Source organism: Engraulis encrasicolus, chromosome 6 (assembly GCF_034702125.1).
Source record: "Engraulis encrasicolus isolate BLACKSEA-1 chromosome 6, IST_EnEncr_1.0, whole genome shotgun sequence".
In the NCBI taxonomy this organism is placed as follows: Eukaryota; Metazoa; Chordata; class Actinopteri; order Clupeiformes; family Engraulidae; genus Engraulis; species Engraulis encrasicolus.
In genome coordinates, this window is record NC_085862.1 from 21900971 (window position 1) to 21928686 (window position 27716).

Below are 27716 nucleotides of genomic sequence, written 5' to 3' on the forward strand. Positions count from 1 at the left end.
TAGAGAAAGCCCAATTTAATACAGCGTACTGGATCTTATTCATATGCTACGGGTGGGGCTTACAAATGCAATACAAAAACATTTTTTTTTCCAAAATATACACTTATAAAAATTATTTATACAACATTTACACGGCAGTGATCTGACTATTCATTCATTCAGTCAGTGAAAAATGTGTTGCCTTGACGTTGCATAAGCCTTACAGGCCTTCTTGAGAAACAAAAAGATACCAAATGCTGCCATTTCTCTGATCAGCCAAGAAGGGCTGAAAAATATTTACCACTTGAATGACATGAATATAAAAAAATCTGAAGCCATTCAATGTTCATTTATTTGGTTTGCTGAGATGACAGTGACTTTTCCAGCAGAGGTCAATGTTCAAGTTTCCCCGTCTCCCTGAGTCCTTCAGCTCAGTGTCATGAGTTTGCATCCAGTGTTAAATCTCCGACTCCTCTCCGATGGTGGTTATGGCCACCGATGGTCCGTTGCTCACCCCTTTCCCACTGAAGGTGACGGTGGTGGGGGTGTTAAAGTTCTGGTCAGTTCTGTGGTTGTCCTCCTTGCCCTGCGGTGCCGGGTGGTACGCCGTGCCGTTCCTGGCGGAGCTGGGTGTCGATCGGAAGCGGGAGCGAATGCGACCCCTGCCGAGAAACAGGCCGACCCCAAGCACACCGATCAGAATCAACGCTAGCGACGCCACGGCAACCTGCAGCCCCGTTACCTGCCGCACCTCTGCGTTGGGTTGAGGCTGCTCGGGGGTCGAGTCGTCGTCTCCACCCGTTGTGGTGGTGCCCTTCTTGGGTGCAGTCACCTTGCTAACTGGGGGCTCAGTAGCTCCAGGACCCTCGTCCTCATCTGTCCCATCCCCCTGGTCATCCCCTCCCTCTCCCCCTCCCTCCCCTACGCCAGGCTCTGGGATGACAGGCTGCAGGGGCAGCAGCTGGTAGGCGGCTATGACGTGTGAGTAGGGGTGGCCACCTGAGTGCTCGGTGGCCTGGCAGGTGTATTCCCCCAGGTCGCTGGTGGAGGCGGAGAGGAGAAGCAGGCCCTGGGGGAACAGGTAGTGCTTCTGGACCAACACCTGCAGAGGCTCCCCGTTGAAGAGCCAGCTCACCTCTGCCAGGTTGGAGTCCACCTGGCAGTCCAGACGCACCGTGCTGTCCATAGCTACATGCGTGGCCTTGGACGCCACCGGAGCTGCACACACAGACACACATTTACTAAGTTTACTAAGACACACATTTAATAAGTTGATACACAAAAGAAACACCAATTTCTGTTGTAAACCACAGAATCACAGATTTCTGGTGCAGACACATGACGTTATGACATGATCTTGTCTGTGTGCCTCATATTCTGGTACATACACCATGACACATAAAGTATGACTGTGCAGCATGTTTTCAATTTGATTTATGTTACGTTATGTACACAGTTAACCCAATTTTAATTCTTAAATTGAGCCATGATCCCCAATTGTAAATTTTACACTTTAGGGAGATGGATAATGATGACTGCAAAGATATTTGGAGTACGTACTAGGCTCTGGACAGGAGGAGGCATCTCCCGCTTTAAGACTCTGCAGCAAACTCCTGAAAATAAAGAGAAGACAGTTCAACATAACCATTTCAGTTGCTACAGTATAGGCATTTGAATACATCCTAAAAATCCAAATATATTTTAAGCACACATTGTTGTTCTTAATATTTTTCTCCCCCCAAAAAACAAAAAAGGCCTCGACATATTAAGTGGCACAGACAGGATGGCAGAGTGTGTGTATAATCAGACAGAGATGATATTAATAGGTTCAACAAGCTTCAGAGGAGTGTGTATGTGCGATGTGTCAGGTGTGCATGGCAGGGGTGGCACAGCGGAAGTTTGTGTGAGTATCGTACCCATCGTCGGTGTCTGGCGAGCGTGGCAGGGTGGCACAAACGCTGTCTGTGAGACTCCATGCACAGTAGGGGTCTCTAGCCAGCACACAGTCCAGGCAGGAGGAGTAGCGGCCACAATCACTCAGGGGCATCTGGGCAGCCCCCGCCTCTGTACCCACATACAGCTGGCCCTGAACACAGCACACACACAATTATTCATACCACATTTTACCGTAATCCTGGCGCATTTTGCGGTACTTCATATGTTATGCCTTCACATACAGTACATTTATTTTCACAAGCACTACCTCTGTGTGAATGAAACACATTGCACAATAAACTCAGAGCAAATGTCGATAGTAACAATTATGCATTTTGCAATAGCACAGACTAGCTGTGAGCCCTATGCTCCAGTAGAGGCTTGTAAGCCCTTCAGATGTGAAACCCCTTTAGCCCAGTGCCCTATGACACACTCAACACTGCAAACCACATTGATCAAGCACTCTACTCAAGATCGAGCAGTCACAGACACAGTAATTGTCCACAAGACATAACACACATATTTACACATAAAATAATCATATATATGCAACAGTGAGCTATACATGATTATTTTATGTGTAAATATGTGTGTTATGTCTTGTGGACAATGTCTTTATGTCTTTATTTATGTGTGTATGCTACTTGACACCTTAATTTCCCCCTGGGATCAATAAACGATACTCTACTCTACTCTACTAAAAATGACGTGCCGTATTAGTCCTTCACATCTCAAACTAAAGTAAATGACTGAAAAGATTATTCACTCTGAAAACTGGTGTAGAGAGCAGGGCTGTGTTTCCCAAAAACCCTTAAGTAGTACTTAAAGGGACACTGTGTGAGATTTTTAGTTGTTTATTTCCAGAATTCATGCTACCCGCTCACTAATGTTACCTTTTTCATGAATAATTACCACCACCATCAAATTCGAAGTATTCATTAAGACAGGAAAAATTGCACTTTTCATACATGAAAAGGGGGATCTTCTCCATGGTCTGCCATATTGAATTTCCAGAAATAGCCATTTTTAGCAAAACTGACTGTACTTGGGCCATACTAGGAAATATTTGTTTATTACTTAGTAAACTTTCATGAAAAGGACAAATTTGGCAATACGCAACCCATTTTCAATGAGCAGCATAGTTGCAGTACCTTTTTTGACCATTTCCTGCACAGTGCACCTTTAAGCCTAAGTAGGGAATATACCACAACGCTAAATGTTTATGCATACCATCCTTTTATAAGCCCACATACACTATTTTTTCTTGCACATGCACTTGGCACAAGCATTTTATTTGCATGTGCGAGAAAAAATATTTTATAAATATTGTTAAAAGAATATTGGTGACATACTGCATGTATGAACTTTTAGTGATTATGTGAGACCTATTTCTGATATATTGCCTAGGAGGCCCCTCATACTTAAGTACAACTTGTGCTTAAGTACTACTTAAGAGTTTTTGGGAAACACAGCCCAGATCACCAAACCTCAGTGTGAATACAGAAAGAAAGAGAGAGAGGGAGAGAAAGAGAGAAAGAGAAAAAGCGAGAGAAAGCTAGTGCGAGAGAGGGGGAGAGAGCGCGAGAGAGGCTTTATGTAAATGCATCTGTTCGCCCCCGTGATCACAAACAGAGGAAGCATTCAAAACCAGGCAGAACCGCACATGCCTGATCACAATCAATATCTCTCAGACAGGAACTGACAAATATTTGCCTAACTGTCAGGTGAAGTGTGTATGTGTGTGCATGTGAAGAGTGTGTGTGCGTGTGTGGCCAGAGGGCCTGCCTAGGATGTGGTATGGGCATGTGTACAGGATCAGTCATGCAAGGATAGTACTCGCTAGCGTAGTGTCATTGCAGTACTATGGTGTAGTACATCAGAGAAGTGTCCATGGGCTTTTTGCCCGCACTTTCCACCCTCAGCGTAGGCGAAGTTTGAGGGTGAAATATTCCAAATCACGCTCCGTCTGTCAAACATAACGGATGTGACTGTTGCCGTGCATCAAAGTTGTGACATTAAACTACAGAGATATGAGACTTGGAGACTTGGTACGACTTTGACTTCACTTGATCATATCTGTCTTAACTTGTGACTTGACTCGGACTTGATTGGAAGGAATTGAGATTTATTTGTGGCTTTCAAATTAGTGACTTGGTCCCATCTCTGCTTATTATTAGTTTTGCAGCCTTCACCCCGTCTCAAAACCTCCCTCCCTCCCTTCTCTGATAAGGTTATAAACATTAATATGAGTGTTGTGAGGTGTGTTCTGCACTTCTAGGGATTGTACAATATCTCTTACACGTGTTTAAAAAAACAACAAAAAACAGTGAGACTGTGTACGAAACGGCTAGACTTTTTGCATGAAGTGAAAGCATCTGGTCCACAAGGAATTGCTTACTTCAGTGTGTAGTGAAGTGGTTAAGTGCTTCATGTGTTCTTACCGTGCTGAGTGACAGGCGTAATGTCTTGATGGGTTGATCTGTGTCGAGAGGCTGCACCTCTTCAATGATGTGCATGTCGCCTCCATAGTTCACAGCCTTCTGCACAAAGCCGTTCTCTGGGGAGGGACACAGACAAACAGGGATTTACACAACACGCTCACCAAAACACAATACAACAGGTCACATTATAACGACACTCAAAAAAAGTTGACTGCCTCCTCTCCTTGATATGGTCTCTCTGGAACATTATCAGAATATCTAACGTGGAGCATGACTTTCTCATTCAGTACACAAGAACCTGTGTATAAGTATTCCAGACTAATAAAACAGCTCATAAAAGGTCTATAAGCACTTAAGCTAGAAGGTTAGCTCAACCGTTGCTGCTGAGACAAAACACAACTAAAATCCAGCCATCTGTTCATGTACCTATTCAGGTACCAACTCATTTTGGAAAATGTGTGACAGATGGATCCACGGACTCATGACTCATGCACAGTCAGACAACCAATGAACAGAATGCTTCTGGCCTGGCACCTTCGGCAGGAGGAGGCACAAAGAGAGTGTAATAACACTTTAAATTAACGCACAAAAAGCCTGTGGAAAAAAAGACAACAAAGAAACATACTATCAGTAACAATAATATGGCACTGCTCAGAACAATACAATGGGATTGATTTTACACTAGTAATGCCGATAGTGACAACAGAATCTTAAAGCTGCTCTTCAAGACACACACACGCACACACACACACGCACACACGTCAGCATAGTAGCATAGTTGAATGTCGTAATTGCGGTGTGTTGGAATGCTGCTGTGTTTACGGTTTATAAGCATGTTAAGGTCAGTGAGCCAGGTGATTGGAGGAGCAGGGAAAGGTCACCCGACATGTCAACATTCGCCATGACAACACACTTCCTGGGGAAGCACAATAACCTGGGGTCAAAGGTCATGGATTGCTTGTTATGCAGTATGCATAGATGGGGATTAGTGCCACACCTTGGAGGAGGACCAAGCAGGAGGCACAGAAATGTGAAGTCATACTCAGTGGCAGATAGTTTGGGTTCAGAAAGCAGTCGCACAACATATTTGTTGTAGACAACAAACTGACGTAGCCAGTATGCTAAATGAAATAATCTAGTGAAATCATCAGGGTTGACAGCACAGGTCTACAATTCTAGATACAAGGTTATTTTTCTTCATCCTGAGGGAAATTTGTCTTGAACATGCACATACATAGCTGCTGCATAACACAACACATGACACCACAAAGAAGCTAAACTTACTCCTCATTCCAGGCCATCCACCTCTGGTAATATTAAAGGAGAAGTCCGGCTGCTTTGGGTTCATATCACATATTTTGTGGCCCCAGGGCAATGGGCCAAAGCGACTACCGCGAGAAAGTTTCATGCGGGCTGCGCAAAGTTGCTCAATTGCGCCGTTTTCAATAAAGCGTGGCCCAGCGGGCAAGCTTATAACCTTTTATATGAAGCTCATAACCTGCATAAAAATGTTTTTGGACGTTTTGAACATGCTCTGGGTACAAATACAGCTCCATTCAGTGGCTAACCATTCCATTAGCTAGCACAGACACGATACATTTGGAGTTATCAGAAATGGCGCACCCACCTCTCTCAGCTTCAGTCTTCCACAGGCGTCCGCAAAAATGATCGTCGAAGTGATATAGCATATAGGAATTCAATTTATTTTTGTCCACCAAAGACGACTCTCAGTAACCCAAAAAACACACGTCCATGTGTGTTATTGTTTTCTAACAGTCAGCTGTCTCATGAAACACCCTTTTTTGCGTCACATGACTGCTGGAACGAGCGCACGTTTGCTCACCCAGACGCTCATGATTCAGTTGCGAGAGAGAGGCGCCTTTGGGATATTACTGTTTCATATTTCAAGATGGATATTTCGTCGGGTCTGATGTTTCAATGGAGGAGTATGACGAGGGACCTGAAAACTGTTGCCCAGCTGTGTAATAGCAGTGATAAGATTGAAGTACCCCTTCCCCACCGGAGTCTACTCTGAATTCAGAGAAGCAGAGGACTCATTCTAAAATCTACAACTTTCGAACTCAAAACAAAAACAAGTATACAATGCAGACGTGAATATGCAAATTATAAATAGATTGTACAGGTAATATATTGGTAACAGGTAACACCTTTTTGTGATCTGTGACATAATAATTAAAAAAAACCCCACTCATTCCATTATATTTTTTTCATTGTTTATTTCAACAACAAACAGCAATTAGTACTAGCCCTCACTGAAATGAAGGTTGCAAAATGAAGCTGTACAGAAGAGTAAAGTGAATTTAGGGTCCAGTATGGTAATGGGCTAAATATAGTGATGTATAGGTGTATGTACAACAGTATGTAGCCCCCCGAAACTGTAATCTAGCCCGCCCCCGAAACTGTAAACTGTGAGCCATCCTCGTGCCATTGTGGCAACAACTTTTCATCTGTAGCCTATATTCTGGTTCAAAAAGATAACCACGACCGTCAAACTCTTCCATTGAAATATCAGACCGCGACGAAATATCCATCTCAAAATATGAAACAGTAATATCCCAAAGGCGCCTCTCTCTCGCGACTGAATCATGAGCGTCTGGGTGAGCAAATGTGCGCTCGTTCCAGCAGTCATGTGACGCTTCCAGCAGTCATGTGACGCAAAAAAGGGTGTTTCATGAGACAGCTGACTGTTAGAAAACAATAACACACGGACATGTGTTTTTTGGGTTCTTGAGAGTCGTCTTTGGTGGACAAAAATAAAATGGATAGCACGGCCAATAGTCCAAAAGCATTTTTATGCAGGTTATGAGCTTCATATAAAAGGTTATAAGCTTGCCCGCTGGGCCACGCTTTATTGAAAACGGCGCAATTGTACAACTTTGCGCAGCCCGCATGTAACTTTCTCGCTGTAGTCGCTTTGGCCCATTTCCCTGGGGCTACACAAGATGTGATATGAACCCAAAATGGCCGGACTTCTCCTTTAATACACCTGCAGGCACATTTCCACTGTAAGCAGAGTTCCATAGTGTCGCCTTACTCTGCTTCTATAAACATGAAGTACCTTACTCTCCTAATCTACCCGTCATCTCTAACTGTACGTGTGTGCATCACCAACCAGAAAAACGCAACAGTGCCAAGGAACATGATTCAGTGTGTGTGTGTGTGTGTGTGTGTGTGTGTGTGTGTGTGTGTGTCCAAAGACCAACTCACCGGTGCCGATGAACATGACAGGGTGCGTTTGTCCATCCAGCGAGGCTACGTTGTCGACGACGATGCGTGTGAAGGCGGGGCCCCTCCTGAGCAGCAGCGGGGCCCCGGTGATGGGCCGCACCGCGTCGTCCATCAGGGGCCGGTCGCGGATGAACTGCAGCGTCTTGTCTGGCAGGTCCAAAGACCGCTTCATGCCCTGCTTACGTGCCGCGTCGTTGATGCACTGACAGGAGAAACCACAACAGACAAGAGGTTTATGCACAAGTCATTAGAAGATACTTATGCATTTCACAGAGACACCAAACAAGACATAGAAGAAGTCATAGAAGACAAAGAAGTCATAAAAGAAGCGCTGGCTTAAGGATGGGTGATTATACGCTGAGGACAGAGGCATGGCACAAGACAACCTGGTCATGCACACAGTGGAGAGCAGATAGATACCATACACGGAGCAGAATAGACACAAGATGTTTATGTAGAGAAGACAAGGTACGGAAATAGACAAGATGTCAAGCAAGTCATAAATTACACACCAACAATCAACCAGAGATATTTATGACAAGACAACAGAAGACTTCAGACGAGTCGCTTACAATATGCACTGAAAGCATACAGTACAAGACAACAATAGTTTCTATGGTCAGGAAATGGGACCACACTGCCATGTACTGCTCTGTAAGTGCACACGAAGTCCACTGTTTCTGTAGTCAAATTAGAATGCTGCTTATGCCTGTGGTTATTACACTGCTCACTTTAGAAGTGGTAACGTTAATAGCCTTACATGCAGACAGAGGACAGTACATTTCTGTGAAAGGTAATAAAGATGATGAGAGGCAAAACGCTGACGCTGGGATTTCAATATTATGGTTTTGCTTCAACAGAACTTCAACATAAAATCACCAAGTAAGGGGGAAGCCGTTTCCACCAAAAGATTTTTACACATGAAGCACAGCTCACGCAGAGATTTTATTGGCCAAGTTTTCATGAGCACAGGGCAACACGATGCATCTTCAGATCTCTCAGATTTTACTGACTAAGTGTTCATGAGCAGGATTACAAGTGTGAAGCAGGCAGCCCAGACATGCTTTAAGGACAATTACAGGGCAAACACACGCACACGTTCACCCTGTCAGGCCAAGCAAGAACACACGCGCACGCACGCACACACACACACACACACACAGAGCAAACACATGAACACTCACACAAACACAAACTTGCGCATGCACACACACACACTCACACCATGCCAGCCGGAGCAAATCACACACACTCACCGCTCCAGGTCGAGGGGAGGGCACGTCTCCGCTGAACATCACCCACTTGATGTGCGAGGTCTCCACTGATACCGGCGTCTTGTACTTTCCCGCCGAGAACACATTCCTGATGTCTGTGATGCTGTACGCACACACTGCGGACAAGTCTGACGACTCCCTACATCACACACAAACAAATACATAAATATGAGCACATAAACGTAATGTCTGATGCTGTACACACACTATGGAGACAGGTGAGAGGACTGTACAACACATGCACACACACATGTCCAAGAGCTCCATGCATCAAAGACACACACACACGCACACACACACGCGCGCACACACACACGCACGCACACACTTCTTCCAGTAATTTACAGTAGTAATTACAAGGCAGGCAGAGGCACATGATCTAAAGCACACTGTGCTGTGCAAAACTACCGTTTGTGCCCCTGTGTGACACTGTGCAAACAAAGTGACAAAACTTAAGCACGCCATCTGAATGCTGTAAAAATGGTGACAAAACAACACGAGAGCATCCTAAAACTGCTCTCAGGCCTCTCATTTGGCACAGTCGTGTTCAAGAGGGGAAATGCCCGTCTCTAGGAGAATGTTTTTTTTACCTTTTGGGACCTTACGACTTAAAAGTGAACAGCAATATTAAAATGAAATGAGCTGCTTCTCTGTGAAAGTTTCTCATGGTCATGATGGGCAGTGGTAAGCTGTACACATAGGGTTTTTTTTTGCAAACACTTTTCCACATGAAAAAAATGCTGTGAGAATAGAGACTCCAGGCTTGCAAAGCTGCATTTCTGAATGAGCAAAATAACAACAAGAATGGCAGTCAGAGAACTCAGACCTCTAGTAATTCCTGGAGGAGATGGGGATCCAGTTCATTACCAAATCCAAGCAGTTCTAATAAAGCCAGACTCTGATGCGTTCATCAAAACCAAACCATACCTTTTTGCGACCTACAAACCAAAACTACAAACTTTTTTTTAAAACAAATCTACCATTAATGCTGCAATCACAGTCCAAGAAAGAAGTCGGCTGCTTTATGGCATGATGAAACAACAACAGAAAACAGCAATAAAAGTGCTCCTCCTCTCTTATGACACTCAGAACTGTGGGTACTGCAGTCATCGTTCAAGCATGCAGAACAAAAACAAAAACAGCAATAGAACCGCCCCCTCCTCTCTAATGAGACTCACGACTGGGGTGTGAAGACACCGTAGAAGACCCCGTCCTCCCAGGAGTCTCCGCTGAGCAGGAAGATGTCCTGCACGATGTAGGGCAGGCTGGGCTGCGGCACCGAGCAGTCGAGACGCGCCTTCAGGAAGGACGTCCACTTCCTCTGCAGCGTACGCTGGCCGCCCATGTCCTCCTGCGCAGGAGAGAGAGAGAGAGAGGATACACTGAACACTTCCACAGGACACTCAGAGAGAGGAGATGCATTCATAACACTTGTACAGGACACTCAGAGAGAGAGGAGATGCATACATAACACTTCCACAGGACACTCAGAGAGAGGAGATGCATTCATAACACTTCTACAGGACGTGCATTTAAAGTAATACAGCTGCACCATACACTGGCAACCTGCGTCCTCCTGCAAGGAGCACAAGTGTTGAGCCCAGACAAAACTCGCACACCACTCATGCAGGGGCATGCAGTATACTTTCAGTATAAGACCATAACAATGAGGAAATACTTAAATGTCATTTGGACGCCTGCAATTATTGCCACATCCATGAGTGGCTCACAAACATATCCAAACACTAATGATGATCAAACGATGTATGCACATATAACCCCCCCCCTAATAAACAAAGTGTCTGTTGACTGCAAAGTGAGCTCTAGTCTTCACTCCTCAGATGGAGGCCACTCGGGTCAACATAAGTTTGCTTTTACAAGTTAGTGCAAGTGTGTGTGTGTGTGCGTGTGTGTGCGTGTGCTTATGTGCTTACTTTGCAGACGCGGGCCACTCGGGACACCATGAGTTTGCTGTAGAAGTCGTACTCCACAGCGTTCTCACTGAAGAACAGGTACACCTTATCGTCATCCCCATCGGCACTGTTGTCACTCTCCGGAACCAGGTTCATGTACACAAAGTTGGGTTCTGAAAAAGTGGAGGAATAAGACAATAAACAAAACAAAAATACAACACAAAACTAGACTCGCTGAGTGCCAACCATGTTGCAGTTGTTCTGCTTTTCAAGGACATAATTTAATGGGAAATGTTTGAGAAGATTCTCAATGATGAAGTAAATAGAAGCACTCTGTTCATACGTAGACAAACAGTCACCGGTGCTAACCGAGTGGGGCTACCAGTGACAGATGCTGTTAGCATGCCTTTGTGCTGCAGCCTAGCGACACATAGCTGGAATACTTTGGGGCGCTACGCTACACTACACTGCACTGGAAGTTGCAACACACGCACCATGGGCAAGTAGCCTCACGTACCACTACTACACAACTCACTTTTGTTTGTGCAAAAGATGCTGAAACAGCTCTGCCTCTCTCTCTGGGCTGTGACTCTGATATGTTTTTGCCCTGTGTTGACTTATTGCAGCAGAGAAGAATGCTAGGCATTCCTCCCTGGCCAGAGCAGCCATGTTTCTCCTCCCCACAGTGGCAGGCATTCAGCAGCGGTTTAATTAGTGACTAACTACAGCTGGCTACTGTGTGGGAGGTAGAGCAATCACAACGCGGCCTGCCCTCATTAGGTACTTGCGTTGTGGTTCAGGGGTGAGTTTCTCAAAAGAGAAGTTGTTAGTCTGTTAGCAACTTCAGTAGTTGCCAATGGGAAAATGCATTGAAAACAACAAAGTAGCTAATGTAGTAAGCAACTTTGGTTTTGAGAAATTCACCCCAGCTCGGCTACCCAGACAGTCACTGCAACCCAACACCTGACAGCCAACCAAATACCGGGCCTTCCTCATAAGCCACCCAAAATACCATGCCTTCCTCTCCTTGTAGCACCCAAAATACCATGCTGCCTTCCTCTCATGTGCCATTGTAGAGGAGGTAGTCAGCAAACCAATTACAGCAGAGAAGTACATTCAAAATACATATGTTAAGAAAAAAGCTGATTTTACAACAAAACTGTAAACATAACCTCTTCAAAAGCATGTGCCCTGGCTAAGTGTAGGACCTATACTTAGATTCTTGGATACGCACAACCTCTTCCTATTAACACGTCTGATGAGCCAAGCCAAACGCCACATCTACATTTCTTGTTCCATTGTAACCTACACGTGTGACGTTGTGATTAATATTTGATTTCCATTGAAACCTACAGGTGGAAATACCCCGCCTACGGCCTACCCCATGTGTCACCATAACCACTATGGCTTCCTGCCAGTCATTATACTCTGCACACAGCATGTGAAAATTCCATGCCTACATCTGCTGTCATCCAATCCAAAATGTCATCTCTACACCTCCTCTGTCACCCCCAATACCAGATTTTCCCAACCTTTTCTCTCTTGCGTACCCCCTAAGCCTTTTTGTCATACCACAAGTACCCCCTCACTCATGTCATTTCCTCCATCCCAATCTGACTGTGCTCTATACTTTTGTCATCATCATTTTTTTCCTCAGGTACCCCCTGTAGTGTGCTGGTGTACCCCTGATTGGGAAACACTGCCCAATACCATGCCTACCTCCTGTGCCACCCACCCCTGACACCATACCTACATCCCCCAATCACCCTAAATGTCATCTACACCTCTCCTCACATTCCACGTGCAGCTTGTGTGACAGAAAGAACTATAGTAAAGCCATGCCTACCTCATGAGCCATCATAACTGCCATGCCTGCCTCTGATGGTCCAATATAATCGCCAAACTGTTTGGCATTTGCAAATTCGATGCCCCCATTATAAACTCCATATGTGAGATGTGACACCAGAGTGACTCAGTACCCTGCAGTTTAACTTCATGTACTTTATGGTTTAGGACAGTGATGACTCCAAATGAACAGGCAGTAATGCAAATATTACACCATTTATGAGGCGGTGCACTTTCATGTTCTGTGCTCATGGACAGAGGACAAGATAAGAGTTCAAAAGACGCAGCGCTGAGTGAGCGTCAGTGTGTGTTTGTATTTCTATTCAAAGACAGTGGAGTAGATCGGTAAAGAGTGTGCATGTGTGAGAGCGAATGAGCGTTTGTGCATGCTTTTGTGTGTGCATGTGTGTGGTTAAGGAGCGTTGAGGCATGAACACTTGAACTCTAGTCTGTGCAGAGGGTGGTGTGTGTGCATGTGTGTGTGCGCGTGTGTGTGTTTTTGTGTACCGTTGAGCCAGGAGCTTTTGAACTCTGTGCGGAGGGTGGTATGGGAGCTGCGCAGCAACACTGGCTCCGAGCCCAGGAAGTTGATAGCCGTGGCAGAGTAAAGGTCATTACCTGGAGGGCAAGAGAACACAGGGGCAGACAGGGCACAGGGCTAATAAATAAATAAGCCAGGCACAGAGAGAGAGAGAGAGGCACACACAGGGAGGGCAAGATAATGCAGGGCAGAGTCAGACAGGGCACAGGGGTAATACATCAATAAGTCAGCCAGAGGGGGCAACACTTCCAGAGGGCACACAGGGCTTCTGGGGCTTTGACAGAGCGTGACAAACTGAGACCATGTGTGGGTGTACATCATACCAAGAACTGACCAAGGCTGTGTGTCAATGTGAACCTTATCAAAATAGATCTGTACATATCCAACATCACTGACAATAGACAGAACAAAACAGGAGTAAGGGGAAAGAAAGAGACAACTGAAAACTCCCTCTTTTTAAAAAATCAAAGACCAACATTGCAGTTCTTGTTCAGAACATCCTCGCTGGTCGTCTCTGAAATCAATGTTTTCAGGAGTGATCAGAGTTCAGACATTGTTTGAGTGTGAGGTGAAGCCAGAGCAGGAGTAATGAAGATGTTGTTGTTACTGGGCGGGACGCCTAGAGTCTCAGCCAAGGGGTAGGATGAGACAAGGAAACATACACACACACGCCTCCCTCTGTATGTGTGTGTGTATATATCTCCAAAACACAGACACACACCCATGACAGAGAATGAAACGAGGAAACACTCACACACCCATGGCCATGACAAGAGGGTGAGATGAGAACACACACACACACACACACACACACACACACACACACACACACACACACACACACACACACACACACACACACACACACACACACACACACACACACACACACACACACACACACACACGTATGAGATGAGAAAACACACACACGTACTTACCGACCATGAGGGAGGCGTATCTCTGTAAGGGGTCAAAGGGGCATTTCCCTTTCCCCTCCTCATGCACCTCCCCCAGCCTCAGCTGACCATCAGCAAAGACCTGCCAACACACACACACACACACACACACATGGGTGGAAATTAACTTTTCAAAAGTGTGAACTTTTGCCAGCCATCACATTAAGACATTTTTACCAGCCACTCAATATCACATTATTATTCAATCCCTAACACATAGGCAATACAAACAACACGAAAATCAAGGCAGAGCTTGCACATTAATTTGAGGCAGCTTTTGGAGAAATGTGTAGAGAAGGGGAGGAGAGTGACCCCACCCCGCTTTGAACATACAAACAAACAAAACTGGGATCTCTGACCGCTTCACCAAAGAGTCAAGTTTGTTGAAGTGAAAGTCAGAGCACACCCACTACAACCGTAGTGATGATCACTCCCATCACAAGGTGTGAGTGCACCCTTATTTCGATGCCAGTGCAGACGTGTTGGCCACTCACACCACGGTAGTCAGACAGTAAACGGATTTATTGCTCATCCAAAATGACTTTTAGACAGTCATGCACAGCACAGGTGTGCAGCCTCAGGTTGTTAGGGATGCAGATGTGATGCCCACTCACCAGATAGTCACACGTGGGGCTGAAGGCGTTGGTGCCACACACGTACATGCTGGTGCTGTTGATCTTATGCAGCGTACGGATGTAGTTTCGACACTCCACCTGCGTTACATTACAGTACATTAAAGGAGAATTTTGGCCAATACCCATTGCTCACACTACCCTGAATACCCAACAATAAAGCATTTTTTGTTCAGCCCTTTCTGAGATCCCTGGCCATTTCAGTTTACATTTAAAAAATAAAAACTTCTGGAGATACTTAAAATATCATCCATATCATTAAGTTATTGCTGTGCTGTGACGTGTCTGCTGATGTTGCATAACTTTTGGAATGATATTTGTTGTTGCACACTAAGACTATTTCAAATTTAAACCATGCCCCCAATAGAATGTCCCATTAGCTGCATGCTGAATTTCACTTTAAGCAGACCCATGTATCCCCATCACCTTACAGAAGAGGAAAAAGTTAACAACACACAATGCAAAGGAAGAAAACAAAATACACAGACATAACAAAACAGGTGCTAGTTTCCTTTAAAAGGATGAATTATCCTGAAGAGTAATTAAGTTCCTATGAACAGTAGGTGGTGGTGATGCAGTCATAAGCAATACAGAACACAGGGTAATACTTTACTTTACGGATCACTAATAAGGTGGTAATTTTGTGTTAATTTCATAGTTATTTCATAGTTATTTCAGGGTAATAACTGTTTGTTTTTAGTAACAACAGCAAAATAACCATACAGTTTCCAGTGCATTGTGTGTGTGTGTGTGTGTGTGTGTGTGTGTGTGTGTGTGTGTGTGTGTGTGTGTGTGTGTGTGTGTGTGTGTGTGTGTGTGTGTGTGAACAAAGTGTCACCGTGCTGCAAGTCATCAGGGTGTCACCACAATGCACTGGAAACTTTTTGGTTTTTTTGCTGTTGTTACTAAAAACAAACAGTTATTACCCTGAAATAACTATGAAATAACTATGAAATTAACATGAAATTACTACCTTATTAGCGATCCGTAAAGTAAAGTGTTACCGAACACAGATTAGATGAAATCACGGCACACTGGTTAGATTCACTTTTGAATGAATGATCATATAAACAGAATAGAAAACACATCCAAAACCTATGTTAAATATTGACCAACTTTGATAATACAGTCAGAGCAGGGCAGTTGAGTAAAGAGGGCTTTTAAAACAGCTTGCTCCTTTCCTAGACGATGATTGGCAGGGTCATGTTTCAAGGTGTTTCAAGGTAAAATGAGTAAGCCGCCTGCTTTTGCCATGCCTAACAGCACGTCTCAGTTGAGTAAAACCAGCATTACACCCTACCTCTCAAGGTTTGTTGCTTATTTGGCTGCTACCTGGCTTTAAAGTTGGAGATGATTTCATGCTGTTCGCTGCTTAGCTCACATTTCTTAAATAAGCACGTCTGAATCGCCAAACATGCCCTTACAATGCCTCAAGCTTCTGCCAATGAGCAGTCAAGACAGGGGCCATTCACACGCAAACACACCAATAAAGTCATCGTTGTAATGTGTGAAGGCTTTGTTTACAGCCGTGCAGAGGTGGAACTGAGGCTGTACTTACATCAGCGTTCTTCCCCTTGTAGGTGCACTGGGTCTGTTTGTCCTCAGGTACACGCCAATAAACCTGCAGCAGGACAGAGCAGAGCAATGGTAAGTCAGCAGCATAGGAGCCAGGAGAAGATGAATACACAGACTCAAAGTTAACATTTAACACATGATTTAGATTTGTGAAACAAGCCGAGTTGCATAAGGCATTTGGCAAACATACATTTGGCACCCTATCATATAAGTATGTAAATGTATCCAATGTTTTTTGGAGAATTTCATTAACACAACCACCCCCCCACCCCACCCTCTGCTTTGGGTCCAAGACGGTGCTCAGACACATGATGGTGTAGAATGAGGCACAACAGAAACAGGAGCCCGAAGATAACCGACAGGCACAGACAGACAGCGTAACTGCCGATTAACAAAAACCACAATAAGCAAATCTACACAAGGCTGAAATGAAATCAGTGGTTGGCAAACTGCAGCAGTAACACGACTCCTCTCTCGCTAAACACAGTAATGACAAATTGGTCTGTTTCGACGTTCATATTTGACAATAGTGTAGCACCGATATCGATACCAGTATCGGTGGATCGGCACTAAAATGTGGTATCGGCGAGAACCAACAAATAGGGCACCGATACCATTTACAGGCGCTTGTAAGACACTTGAACAGCCTTGAAATTAGTTATTTCATAAAGGTATTTAAAAAGTATAAAAAGTTTTGCTGGATTCACACTTTTTCCTGTTTCACAAAGGTAGGTAGCAGCCTGACAAAGCCATGCAATGATTTTACATTAGCGCTGTCCGCAAATAATCGACTAATCGTTGGTCGACCAAAAAAAAAAAATAGTCGACCGAATCCCATTGGTCGATTGGTCGCAGCGGAGGGGAAAAAAAAAAAAACAGCGTCTCGTCTTAGGGCTTTCAGGACTCTTAACTTGAAGGCGTGACAAAGGAAGACGTGTTGTTGATTTGTTTGACAAGGATAGAACATACCTGCAAACTCAGGAGGGTTCAAAAAGGTGACAAACTAATCACGGCATGGCGGCGACCCCCCCACCCCCCCTCTAAAGCTCTAAAACATGGGATCCTTTTTGAAAAGGATACAGATTGCTTGTCAGCCAATGGTCACTAACGTCGGGCGAGAAGAACCACACGAAATCGAGCAACAGGTGCGTTGAATTATGCAAGTTCACCACCACGGCAGATGCTGCTCTCTTCTCCCTCCCTCTCTCTCTCATACACACGCACCCATACACAGGTCTAGTTCTACCGGCACCGTTTGCTACAATACCTCACTCGACTCGTTCATTCCATTGGTTGACAAAACTCCAGGGAGCCGCCTGCATCGGTCTCGTCTCGCATAATTATCCGTTTATTGCAGACGGTGTAAAAAGTGTAAAGAGTGAAGGCACGTCGGCGCATAATGCGAAGCTCCAAAATGCTATGTTGCAACGTAATGGTGCTAACTCGCACTTCGTTAGCTTCCATACCACTTTGCTTTATCACTTGGCGATTAATCGATTAGTCGGAGTAAATGACGACCTTTGGTCGACCATATATATACATTTCAAATAGGGTGGTATAGGTATCGGTCGATACTGCACAGTCTGGTATCGGGTATCGGTATCGGGGCCAAAAAATGGTATCGATGCAACACTATTTGACAACCATCCAAAAACCACTCAAGAATATCAAAGACCTGAGAAACACTCAAAGACTTGCACGAATGCCCAACATATCCTGGTTTATTTATATTATTTCAAACCAAAATGCTTTTTAGAGGTCTTGACAGAGGAGAGAAACGTATGGCGTTTGATCTAACATAACACTTGAATTCAACAACTGTAGCATGGTGGTGTATAATACAACAACCCCACCCCATCATCCACCCCAACTCCACAGGTGCGTGCGTGTGTGTGTGTGTGCGTGCGTGCACACGCACATGCACGCACATGCACACGCACGCACGCACGCGGTCCATCCGATTATCTAACCTCCCATACTCGCCTTGCGCCTTGCGCTTGCCTACGCACAAATACTTTTGGGGAACTTTTCCACATTCATTATTCCAATTACAAATGAGAATTGATTAGTGTTTTTGTGAGATATTGAATAAAACTTCTATTGTCAATGAATATTTTCCTCGCATCACAAGGCCACAAGCACAAGAAGACAGGAGGTTAGATATTGGAATGGACCCACACACTGAGAAGAGCTAGTGTGACGTACGGCAGACTGGCTGTGTGAGATGTCGCTGATGTTGAGTGCGTAGATGGCCTCGCGGGCCCCCAGCATCAGCAGGCCCAGGTCCTCCCTCAGCAGCATGGTGGTGTAGTTCCACACGCCCTCCTCACGGAACACCCTGGCGTGGGCATCTGGTCAACAACATACACGGGCGCACACACACACGCGCGCACACACACACACACGCGCGCGCGCACACACACACCCGTGCGCACACACACACACGCGCGCACACACACACACACACACACACGCGCGCGCACACACACACACGTACACACGCGCACACGCGCACACACACACACACACGCACACACACACACGCACACACGCACACGCACACGCACACGCACACACACACGTGCACACACGTGCACACACGTGCACACACACACACAACTAATCAGAGCCTAGTGGGTCATCAAGCTTTGGTCAAATTTAACAATCAATAGTTTATGATTATTTATAGCCCAGGAAATAGGCAAGTTTCCAGGAAAACAAACAAAAAACACCCCTTAATGTCACAACTCTGCAGGTATTTACAGCTTTAGACTGAAAATAGAAAAATTAGCTACGAAAATAAGTTGGGTTATTTTTTTGTCTACGCTTACACATTTTCATAATGCTGACTTTACAAGTGACATGTGCATTACATTTTTTGTTTCACTACCGCACAGCTGCAGCTTGCGAGGATCAGAGACGGAGCACTTACCCTGGTGGTGCAGAGTCTTGCGTGGGCTGGGGGCTGTGACGGGGGGCTGCTGGCCGTGTGCGAGGCAGAGCAGCGGTGCACACAGGAGGGCCAGCAAAGCGAGGCGAGGCCCAGGCATGGCTCTCAGCCCCACATCTAGCTGTCCGGCATCAGCTGCAGCACGCGGGGAACGGGAGCCAGATACACAGCCTGCGGGCTGGAGAACTCCCCGGGGGCCTGGGGCGGGTGGGTTGGCGTCAGTGGTACCCAGAACTAGACAGGAACGAAGGGGGTTAGCAGGCTGGGTTGATCTCACTACTATGGAAGGGGAGCGACACACGTGGCTTGCAGGCTGGAGTACTTCCCGGAAGCCTGGGATGGGTGGGTGGATCCTGGTGTGCCCACTACCCAGTACTAGATAGGGGGAAGAGGGCTGGTCGGCTGTGCTGGATGAGTGCACTGCCTCTCTGGCCTGATGCAGGTAGGTTAGTCTCACTTTCAGGGTAGGGAGCTGTTGGGATGATCTCTGGGCTCTGGTCTCACCGGACACCTTATCTATATAGCCAGCGAGTGGGCCGGTGGGTAGTGAAGTGATGGGTCCAAGGGCTGGGATGGGATGGATGAGTTTGGTCTCACAGAAACCCACTGCTAGGTAGGAATGAGGCTCCACAGGGAGCGGCAACTTCTGGTTGGTCGATGACGGCAGAAGCGAGGCATTGCCATTGGCTGGTATGGACAGATTTGCAGGAGGGTTAGTGGGCACCACTGCCCCAATCAGGCCTCAAGAGGAACGCCATTGGAACCTACAGGGAGACAAGAACGCATGCCAATCAGACAAAAGGCAGTTTACTCCAGGACTGCCACATCTTAACTCTTGTTTAACTCCCTTGTTTTTCACTCCAAACGGAGAAAATACCAAATACCACTCTCTCATACCGCATAGCTCTGGGTATGGAACGGGATTACTGAGTATGTGTAAGCACACATGTATATACACACACACAAAACCACAAACGTCAACTACCTTTGTCACAAATATTTACCATGGGCCAACGTCACCACAAATATTCCAACCTATGGAAGGAACTTAAGGAGGGAAAACAAAGTGAGACAGACAGAGGCAGTGTACTGGAATGCTGGGAGTCTTTGTGTCAGTTAAGAGCCAAGCTCAAGTGCTCGTTGATGGATGGCTTTTGGCACCAACACCTGTATGGAGAGATATCCCAAAGCCTCCCTTCTGTACTGTACCAATCACCGCCTCCTTCTCATCTCTCCCTCCCTCTATTGCTGGCCTTTCTTCTCTCCTCCACCAAACATCTCCTCACCACCTCCCAGTTTCTCTCTCTCACGCTCATCAGCCCCCACCTCTCACTGTTGTTATTATGCTTCCTTAATGCCACCCGTCTACCTGCCTGGTCCATGTCTACCGACCCCACCCCACCATTCCCTTGTCTTATTGTATTGTGCATATGTAATGTACAGGTGGGTTGACAGGTGTTCTAGGTGCTGCTCTGCAGCAACTCCACCCTGTGTAGTGAGAACAAATTTCCCCTTAGGGACAATAAAGGTATCCATCTAAATTCCTCTCCCCCAAAAAGAACCCCCTTGCAGCCACAGCCCTTCCTCCTTCCTTATAGCTGTACCTTATCCCATCTCCACTGTCTTCCAGAGTTGTTCATCTTTAGAGTCGTTTCTTATTCTCTCTCTCCTTTATCTCTTGGCCTCTCTTTGACTCCACCAAGAAACTCTGACGTCTTCCAACTCTCCCTCCATCCCTCTACAACTCCATGCCTCCTCATGTTTTTGTCACTCTCCCTCTCTCCCTCCCTGCCTCCCTCCCCTCACGCTTCCCTTCACCACATCTCTTTCCAGCTCTCCCTCCCTACCCACCTCTGCGTCAGAAAACAACACCTCACTACCACCTCCTCCCTTTCTCAATTTCCTGTACACTATATCCCTCTCTCCCCTTTCCCTCCCTCCCTTCCCCTCTCCTGTCTTCCATTCCTCCTTCTTTCTGTCTCTCTCTCCAGTCTCACATCCCTCCGTCCTTCCATTCATCCATCCTACTAGCTCCGCTCCCCTGTTCAGACCTGCTCCCGGGGCAGGCCTCAACGCGCTGCTCTGGAGAGGGGCTGGTGATGCCGGGCATAGTTTGTGCCTCAGGTGGTGGTGTACACACGCGGCTACAACATCCTATTATCTCAGGCCTTAACAACCGAGCAACAGCCTGACAGCACGACATGTGCGGATGAGATGAAGAGGAGGAGGGGGGGCCCAGATGAAAACAGAGGAGAGGAGAGGAGAGGTAGGGAGAGGTAGCTGGAGTGAAGAAAAGAAGGGAATGCCCTGAAGAAGGAAGGGGGTAATTTAGACATTTTAGCCAGGCCAGCTTGCTGTCAGACCCAGTCTCCCACAGGTCTTTCCGAAGGAACATGAATGAATTTAGGAAGAAGCATCGCATTACCAGCAATACATTTAAAATAACCTCTGCTAGAGTTGACCACCTTAAATTGACACACCAGTAAACTGAAGATCTATCTAAGAAATCGTATAACTTAAAGTCAAGGGAATAAGAGCCTTTCTTATGAAGCTACCGCTTCACACTTATACCAACAAATGCAGGCAGAGCACACGTAACTTCCCTAAAAAATATGATTTTGACAAGTACAATTCTCACTTAACTCAAGGTTTGAGTTTGTGTATTTTAGGTAAGAATAAATGTATAACGAACATTAATGTTGTTAACTTAGTGGACCTTTAAAGGTCTACATTGAAGTCAGTCTCTCCATCTTCAATCGGGGCCTGTCAACAAATCAACCATTACAGTGTTTCACATAAGCCTAATGCTTGACAAAGTTACTAACGGGACCTCATTGCCTTTACTGCATAATTAAAAGGACTTTCCAGCAAGCTGTTCACGTTACACTGTTCTCTTTAACCTGCCGCACATTTTCATCAGTTCCTCTATCTGGATACACACAGCCCTAAACATCCTCATTCACCAATAGCCTATTCAACAGCATGCACACTAAATGCACTAAATCCGGCATCATATGCTCTCAGAAATTAAGATCAAATAATAAGAGATAATCTAAGAACACTTTACTCAAAAGAACACAATAGTGTAATACTTACAATACTCAATAGAACAAGAGAGTAACTTAAAATGAGCAGAATCACTCCTGGCATCATTGATCAGCAGACACTAGACTAAATAATCATTTTTACACCTCGTATTTCTTGCTTTTCTCCATCCAGACACCTAAGAAAATACTAAGGGTAAAGACTAGTATGACCACGGTCATATGAACCTGGTCTCTGAATCTGGCTCTTCATGAGTAGATTTTATGGACATGTCACAGCCCTCCGGTTAGGCAAACAGTGATATACCCAATATACCCATGCGCCCACATAACTTTGATATGGGCAATTCCATGTAAGTGTCAACCAGACCATGATACAATAAACTGACTTGTAACTGAAAAATATCACTTCCAAAATACCATCAAGGTAAAAAAGTTGAACTATGTCATATGGGTTCCTCCATAGTTTGCTATTACTGTATTACTTTAGCAGTCAAAAAAGGGAACATTTACTGTGATTTTGCGCAATTCTGTACTTTGGTGTGCCTGTGTGCGTCAGCCAAGGTAACCCCATGCCAATGCCCCTCTAGCTGTGCAGGTTAGACAGTTAGCCATGACACATTGCCTGGCTGTCTATTGTGCTGGGTGATCTAACTCTGTGACGTGCACCTCCAGCCAGACGCTGTTGTAGTGTGCATCTCTGACATTACCAACCAGACACTGTGGTGAGCTCACCCATCCTAAGGGGAGGAGTAGCCCTAATGACCAGCTGTTGTCTGCAGCTTAGCCACTGCTCACAGCTTCAGTCCTTCCCAGAAGTTTTGTTACCTATCCATGTTGATGGAACAGAAACTAATAACCTCACTTTCGATTAATCAATTGGCTTCAGAAGTCAGTGATATGGCGGCTACAACCCACCCAAACGAAGTTTTATGTGCTACAATGAACTTGTTGCACGGAAGAAGGATGGATCATTTCATGAACATGGAAAGGGCGGATTTTGGCAAGACAAAAGTTTTGTTGCCTACAGAAAATAATGTGAAAAAAGAGCAGATGGGTAACATAACATCAGAAAATAGTACTGAGTAAGATATTGAAGGACTCACTGTATCTCCATATGAAACTGCAAAGAAAGCAATCTTGCATGGACAGAGTCAATCCAAATATTTTGGTTTTGTCTTTTTTCCCATGCTGTCATCCTACCACAAACATGTTCAATGATGTCTGGTGACTGGGCTGGCCGATCTTGCACCCAAGTGAGTGTTGTGTGTACCAGAAGAAAGTGGCTTTTTCAAATGAGAAAGTTGTTCTGCAAGTTAAAATTTGTCAAAAGGAAGTAGAAATCTAAAATGGGCCAATTATTTCCCATGACAATGTTCCGCACATGGTAAGGAATTGTGCACGTGGGTGTTGTCAACCAAAGCCTCTTCCACAGCCTTCCACAGCCAGGCCAAATTCTGACAAAAAATTACCTAATGGGACTCTACTCTGAAGTCATGATCCCAAGATCAATCTTTTTTTAGAACTAATAGCATCAAAACTGTATGTGTGCATCGTATGATGACATCAAAGCTGTACTGTGTTGGAGATAAAGAAAAGTGCATGGTGCCACTGCCTGAAGTGAAATATGGTAGGGATACAGCTCGTATGTGGGGCTGCACAAGTGCTGCTGGTGTTTGAGCTTTTTTCATTGATTAAGTTAAATGATAAACACAGGGATATACGATGCTGTACAAATAGCAAATATGTTACGATTACTCATTGCCCTTCATTGTTTTTTATTGTGTTGTTCTCTAACTTGACAATGACCCTAAACATGGCCAATGCTCATTTGTTGAAGAGGTTAAAGTTATTCAGTGATTGAAGTCTGGTTATTTGTGTATTTGAAGTAACTTGTCTGCACATTTTTCACATTATGTTCTGTAGGCGACAAGACTTTTGTCTTGCCAAAATCTGCCCTTTCTGCATTCATAAACTGATTAATCAGTGCAAGATTTTTTTGTAAGCTTACATAAAACTTCATGTGGGAGGGTTGTAGCCTTCATGAGTGACTTCTGAAGACAAATCACTAATTGAAAGTAACGAATAGGCAACTAAACTTATGGGAAGGACTGTAGGTCTGGGCAATTAATCAAATTTGGGGCCACTGTGGTCTAATCCTTAGGAAGGAAGTTGGTCTTGGGATCAGAGGGTTGCCCGTTCAAATCCCACCCAAGCCAGTAGGAAGGTGTGTGGTCACCCTCAGCCATGGCTCGCTCCAGTTCCCTTTGTGCAAAGCACCTAACACACCAGAGACTGTTCTACTTCCAGTGAACCAAAATCAATAAGCTGGTTTGGACAGAAGTGAAGTAATGTTAATCAAACTAACAATAACAGTTAGACACAGTGATCAAGCTACCCACTACTAATCGGTAATTTACCCCCATCATTGGTATTTGTTTTGCAAACAAGAGACCATGTCGTGCCTGCTATGTTTGTTTTGTGTCGAGGTCATTAGCTTTTGTTACACATTACGCAACTGTACCCTTATCCTAGTGTGAGATGAATGTGTGTGTAGTAGTTATGATTAAGTGTGTGGATGTGTGCATGCATATTATGCCTTGTAAATACTGAGCTTTTTTACCTGTTTTGTGCAACAACTCTTCCAATTGAAACTGTCAGACTACATCATAGACATACATTGTTCACACAACCAGGTAGTTGACATGGTCGATGGGAAATGAAAGCAACAGCCCATGCTGATTGTACAAAACAAGTAAGCTTATGTGGCTTGTCAACGTCCCTTGTGGGCGTGCTTTGGTGCTACACTGATGGCTACGAGACAACACAAAACCTTAGCCCAGGCCTAGCCTATTTATTTAAGCTTACTAGAGCACAGGGCCTGGACAGCCAGAAAGAACATGAGTGAATCATATAGCCTTGCCCTTTAGTACTTTCATGAAATACACCAACAGTTAAAATTGTACCACGTTAACCAAAAAGGTCACAGACAAACATTTTCTAGGCCATGAACAAAAAAAACAAATGGGTCAATAGACTTGAAGGTAGACATCAGCAACTGGACGTTCTATAGCAGCTCTAAGACAAAGAACACAAGACCGTGTTATTCATTTTAAAAGCAGAGCAACAATTTCACCAACAAGAAGGCATTTCCAATATTGAGCAATATGTTCTCCACTGCTGCTGAGATTTAACAAAACCTTATCGATTAGCCCAGATACTCTTTTGGGCACTGCAGATAAGAGAAAGACTGTGACTGAACGGCACTGTACAGTGACTCACCTCAACTCCAATACAGTTCCCCTTCTCTACCGGTAATCTCAAAAGCAGTACGGTATTCAAAGACATGACCACCACCACCCATATTCCAGAGCACAGCAGTATGACATGCACCATTAAATCACCAGACCGTAAGCTTACCGCACACAGAGCAGGTAATAGCAGGGTCCACTTCAAAGAGGTTGTTGAATATAAGCTCGTGTGAGTATGTGCCATGGGGGGTAATCCGATTTCAAAAGTACCCTGCCCCTACTCTCTCGCCGACGGGTCAGCGGCAAACTACCATGAAGGAAAGCTTTGTGGGAGTTTTCCCCGAGTAACTGATTGACTCAGGACTAGAGTTCTAGGACTAGCACATGAGGCCAAAGTAGTATCTCAACTCCACTCCAAACCAGTCCACTCCACTGTGGGGCTGGGGCTGGGGCTGGGCAGGAAACAGGCTGCAGGATGGTCCGTCACCTCTGACACTCCTCCTGGCATTACACACTCTTTTGTGCTGATAACACAACCAACACAGGATATGGCCTCGGGTTCGCCTGCCTGCTCACAAATCCGGGAACACATGACTTCTTAGAAAATAATACAAGCCTGTTTAGGTGGTTGACAACAAGGACTGGGTGAGAATTTGGTGGAAAATAACTGACCAAATAGCCTATACCAAAAATGATTGCTGTTATATCAACAATGACTGGAATATAGTCAAGTCAGCGTGCCAAGATGCATGGCTTTTGTGTGGCCCATGGTGTAAGTATATCAGAGGGTGTGTACAGTGTACATGTGTAAAGGGCGAGTCGTAACATGCACAGCAGAGGCAAAAAAGACAAAAGGGAAAAAACATGAATGACTTGAGAAACATGTCAAGTACAAGGGGAGGTATTAGTCATAATTTGCTCACCAATTTCAGAACGTCAAAAGGAAACAAATTAAATAGGCCTAGGTCATATAGTGTATTTTCAACCTGGAATCTTCATTTTATGGAAATACATGTTATGGAATGAAGTCATAAAATAAACTAGATTTCAGGTGTTTTAAACCTGCCCATAATGAAAACATGGGTCACCAAAATGCACTACATGTGTACGAGATAATTTTGGATCATGTGCATTACAACTGTAGTAAATCCAGCATGAACAGGGACAGGTTCAAATCTAACTTAGCCTAGTTCTTCTGCCCTGGTAGACGCATTAACTATTATCCCACTGACCACACGGCTTTATCTTCGAAAGTTAATCGGTGCAAGGGCACTGAAACAACCATAGCGTGGAGTACTTGTTCACTGTCCTGTATAATTGTTTGCACGGGAATCGGATTGTTATACGCATTTGGCGTTGTACAGGACGCTCCAAAGTCCGGTGTTACAACAAATTTGACTTCAAGGACAAAATGCCTTGCATAGAGTTACGTTTAAGTTTGACTTTAAATCACATAGGCTACAGCCGACAACTGATGGGAGATATCGATTTACACGGGTCAGAGCTTTCACGTCTAAAATTGGTCTTCTAGAAAAGAGAACCAGCAACCTAATATTAATAGTAAGGATGACACACGCCGCTAGTTGTCACAAGTACCGTAATTGCATTATGGTCTTGCATGGGTTAACTCTGGACAACTCTAAACAACTGAACCAGTTGAAGCAACTTACGACTAACCACGCCACTAAACTAAACGTATGTTAGCCCCCTCTTACTAGCTAAAGTTAGTCCAACATATTGTGACAATACATGTACAGTTTCGGTGTAAATGTACAACGCACTAGCAAAGTGTAGTGATATTTACACAATTACAACGGTTAACCTTTCAAAATGGAGTTACAACTGGTTATTGGCTGGTCGTCCACTTGACTTCGTGAGCCTGTTTGCCTTGGCTCGATAGCAGTTGCGGTTACCTACCCAATGTTCAAATTTTGTGCCAAACACCTGTCTTTAGTGAACTAGACATTTACTAAAGCTCTTACCTTCTCGTCACCTTCAGTGTATTCAAACAAGTTTACACGCTTTCAACAGACACGAAACGAAACCTTTTCGAGCAACCTGTAAATGTCGAAGATTAGCCCACGATTGTTGACTTGTTCCACCTGATAAAAGGGCGGACAGTTTGAGT

The 27716-nt window shown here is 44.9% G+C and overlaps 1 protein-coding gene across 3 annotated transcripts; it reads right to left on the reverse strand.

The window, feature by feature from the left end:
- si:ch211-129c21.1 (uncharacterized protein LOC563087 homolog) lies at window positions 1-27716 on the reverse strand. Of its 3 annotated transcripts, none has more exons than XM_063200922.1 (15): window positions 27571-27716; window positions 19276-20057; window positions 18549-18694; window positions 16327-16389; window positions 14751-14849; window positions 14119-14218; window positions 13144-13254; window positions 10813-10964; window positions 10057-10229; window positions 8861-9017; window positions 7584-7806; window positions 4356-4471; window positions 1896-2065; window positions 1540-1592; window positions 1-1197 (listed from the first exon to the last, which is right to left on the reverse strand). In XM_063200922.1, the coding sequence occupies exons 2-15, from the start codon at window positions 19391-19393 to the stop codon at window positions 437-439; spliced, it is 2442 nt and encodes an 813-aa protein (XP_063056992.1). In that variant the 5' UTR covers window positions 19394-20057; window positions 27571-27716; the 3' UTR covers window positions 1-436. The 3 variants fall into 3 exon arrangements, with proteins under 3 accessions (XP_063056992.1, XP_063056994.1, XP_063056993.1); XM_063200924.1 differs by lacking the exon at window positions 27571-27716 and adding an exon at window positions 27411-27480; XM_063200923.1 differs by lacking the exon at window positions 27571-27716 and adding an exon at window positions 25758-26666.

Excerpts from the sequence above, each read along its gene's own strand:
- si:ch211-129c21.1 (XM_063200922.1), bottom strand. The coding sequence starts at position 19,393 with ATGCCTGGGCCTCGCCTCGCTTTGCTGGCCCTCCTGTGTGCACCGCTG. Across the intron at positions 16,390-18,548 it reads TCTCACACAGCCAGTCTGCC|GTTTATTGGCGTGTACCTGA; the intron begins GTACGTCACACT and ends GTCCTGCTGCAG. Across the intron at positions 9,018-10,056 it reads GGTGTCTTCACACCCCAGTC|GGAGTCGTCAGACTTGTCCG; the intron begins GTGAGTCTCATT and ends TGTGTGATGTAG.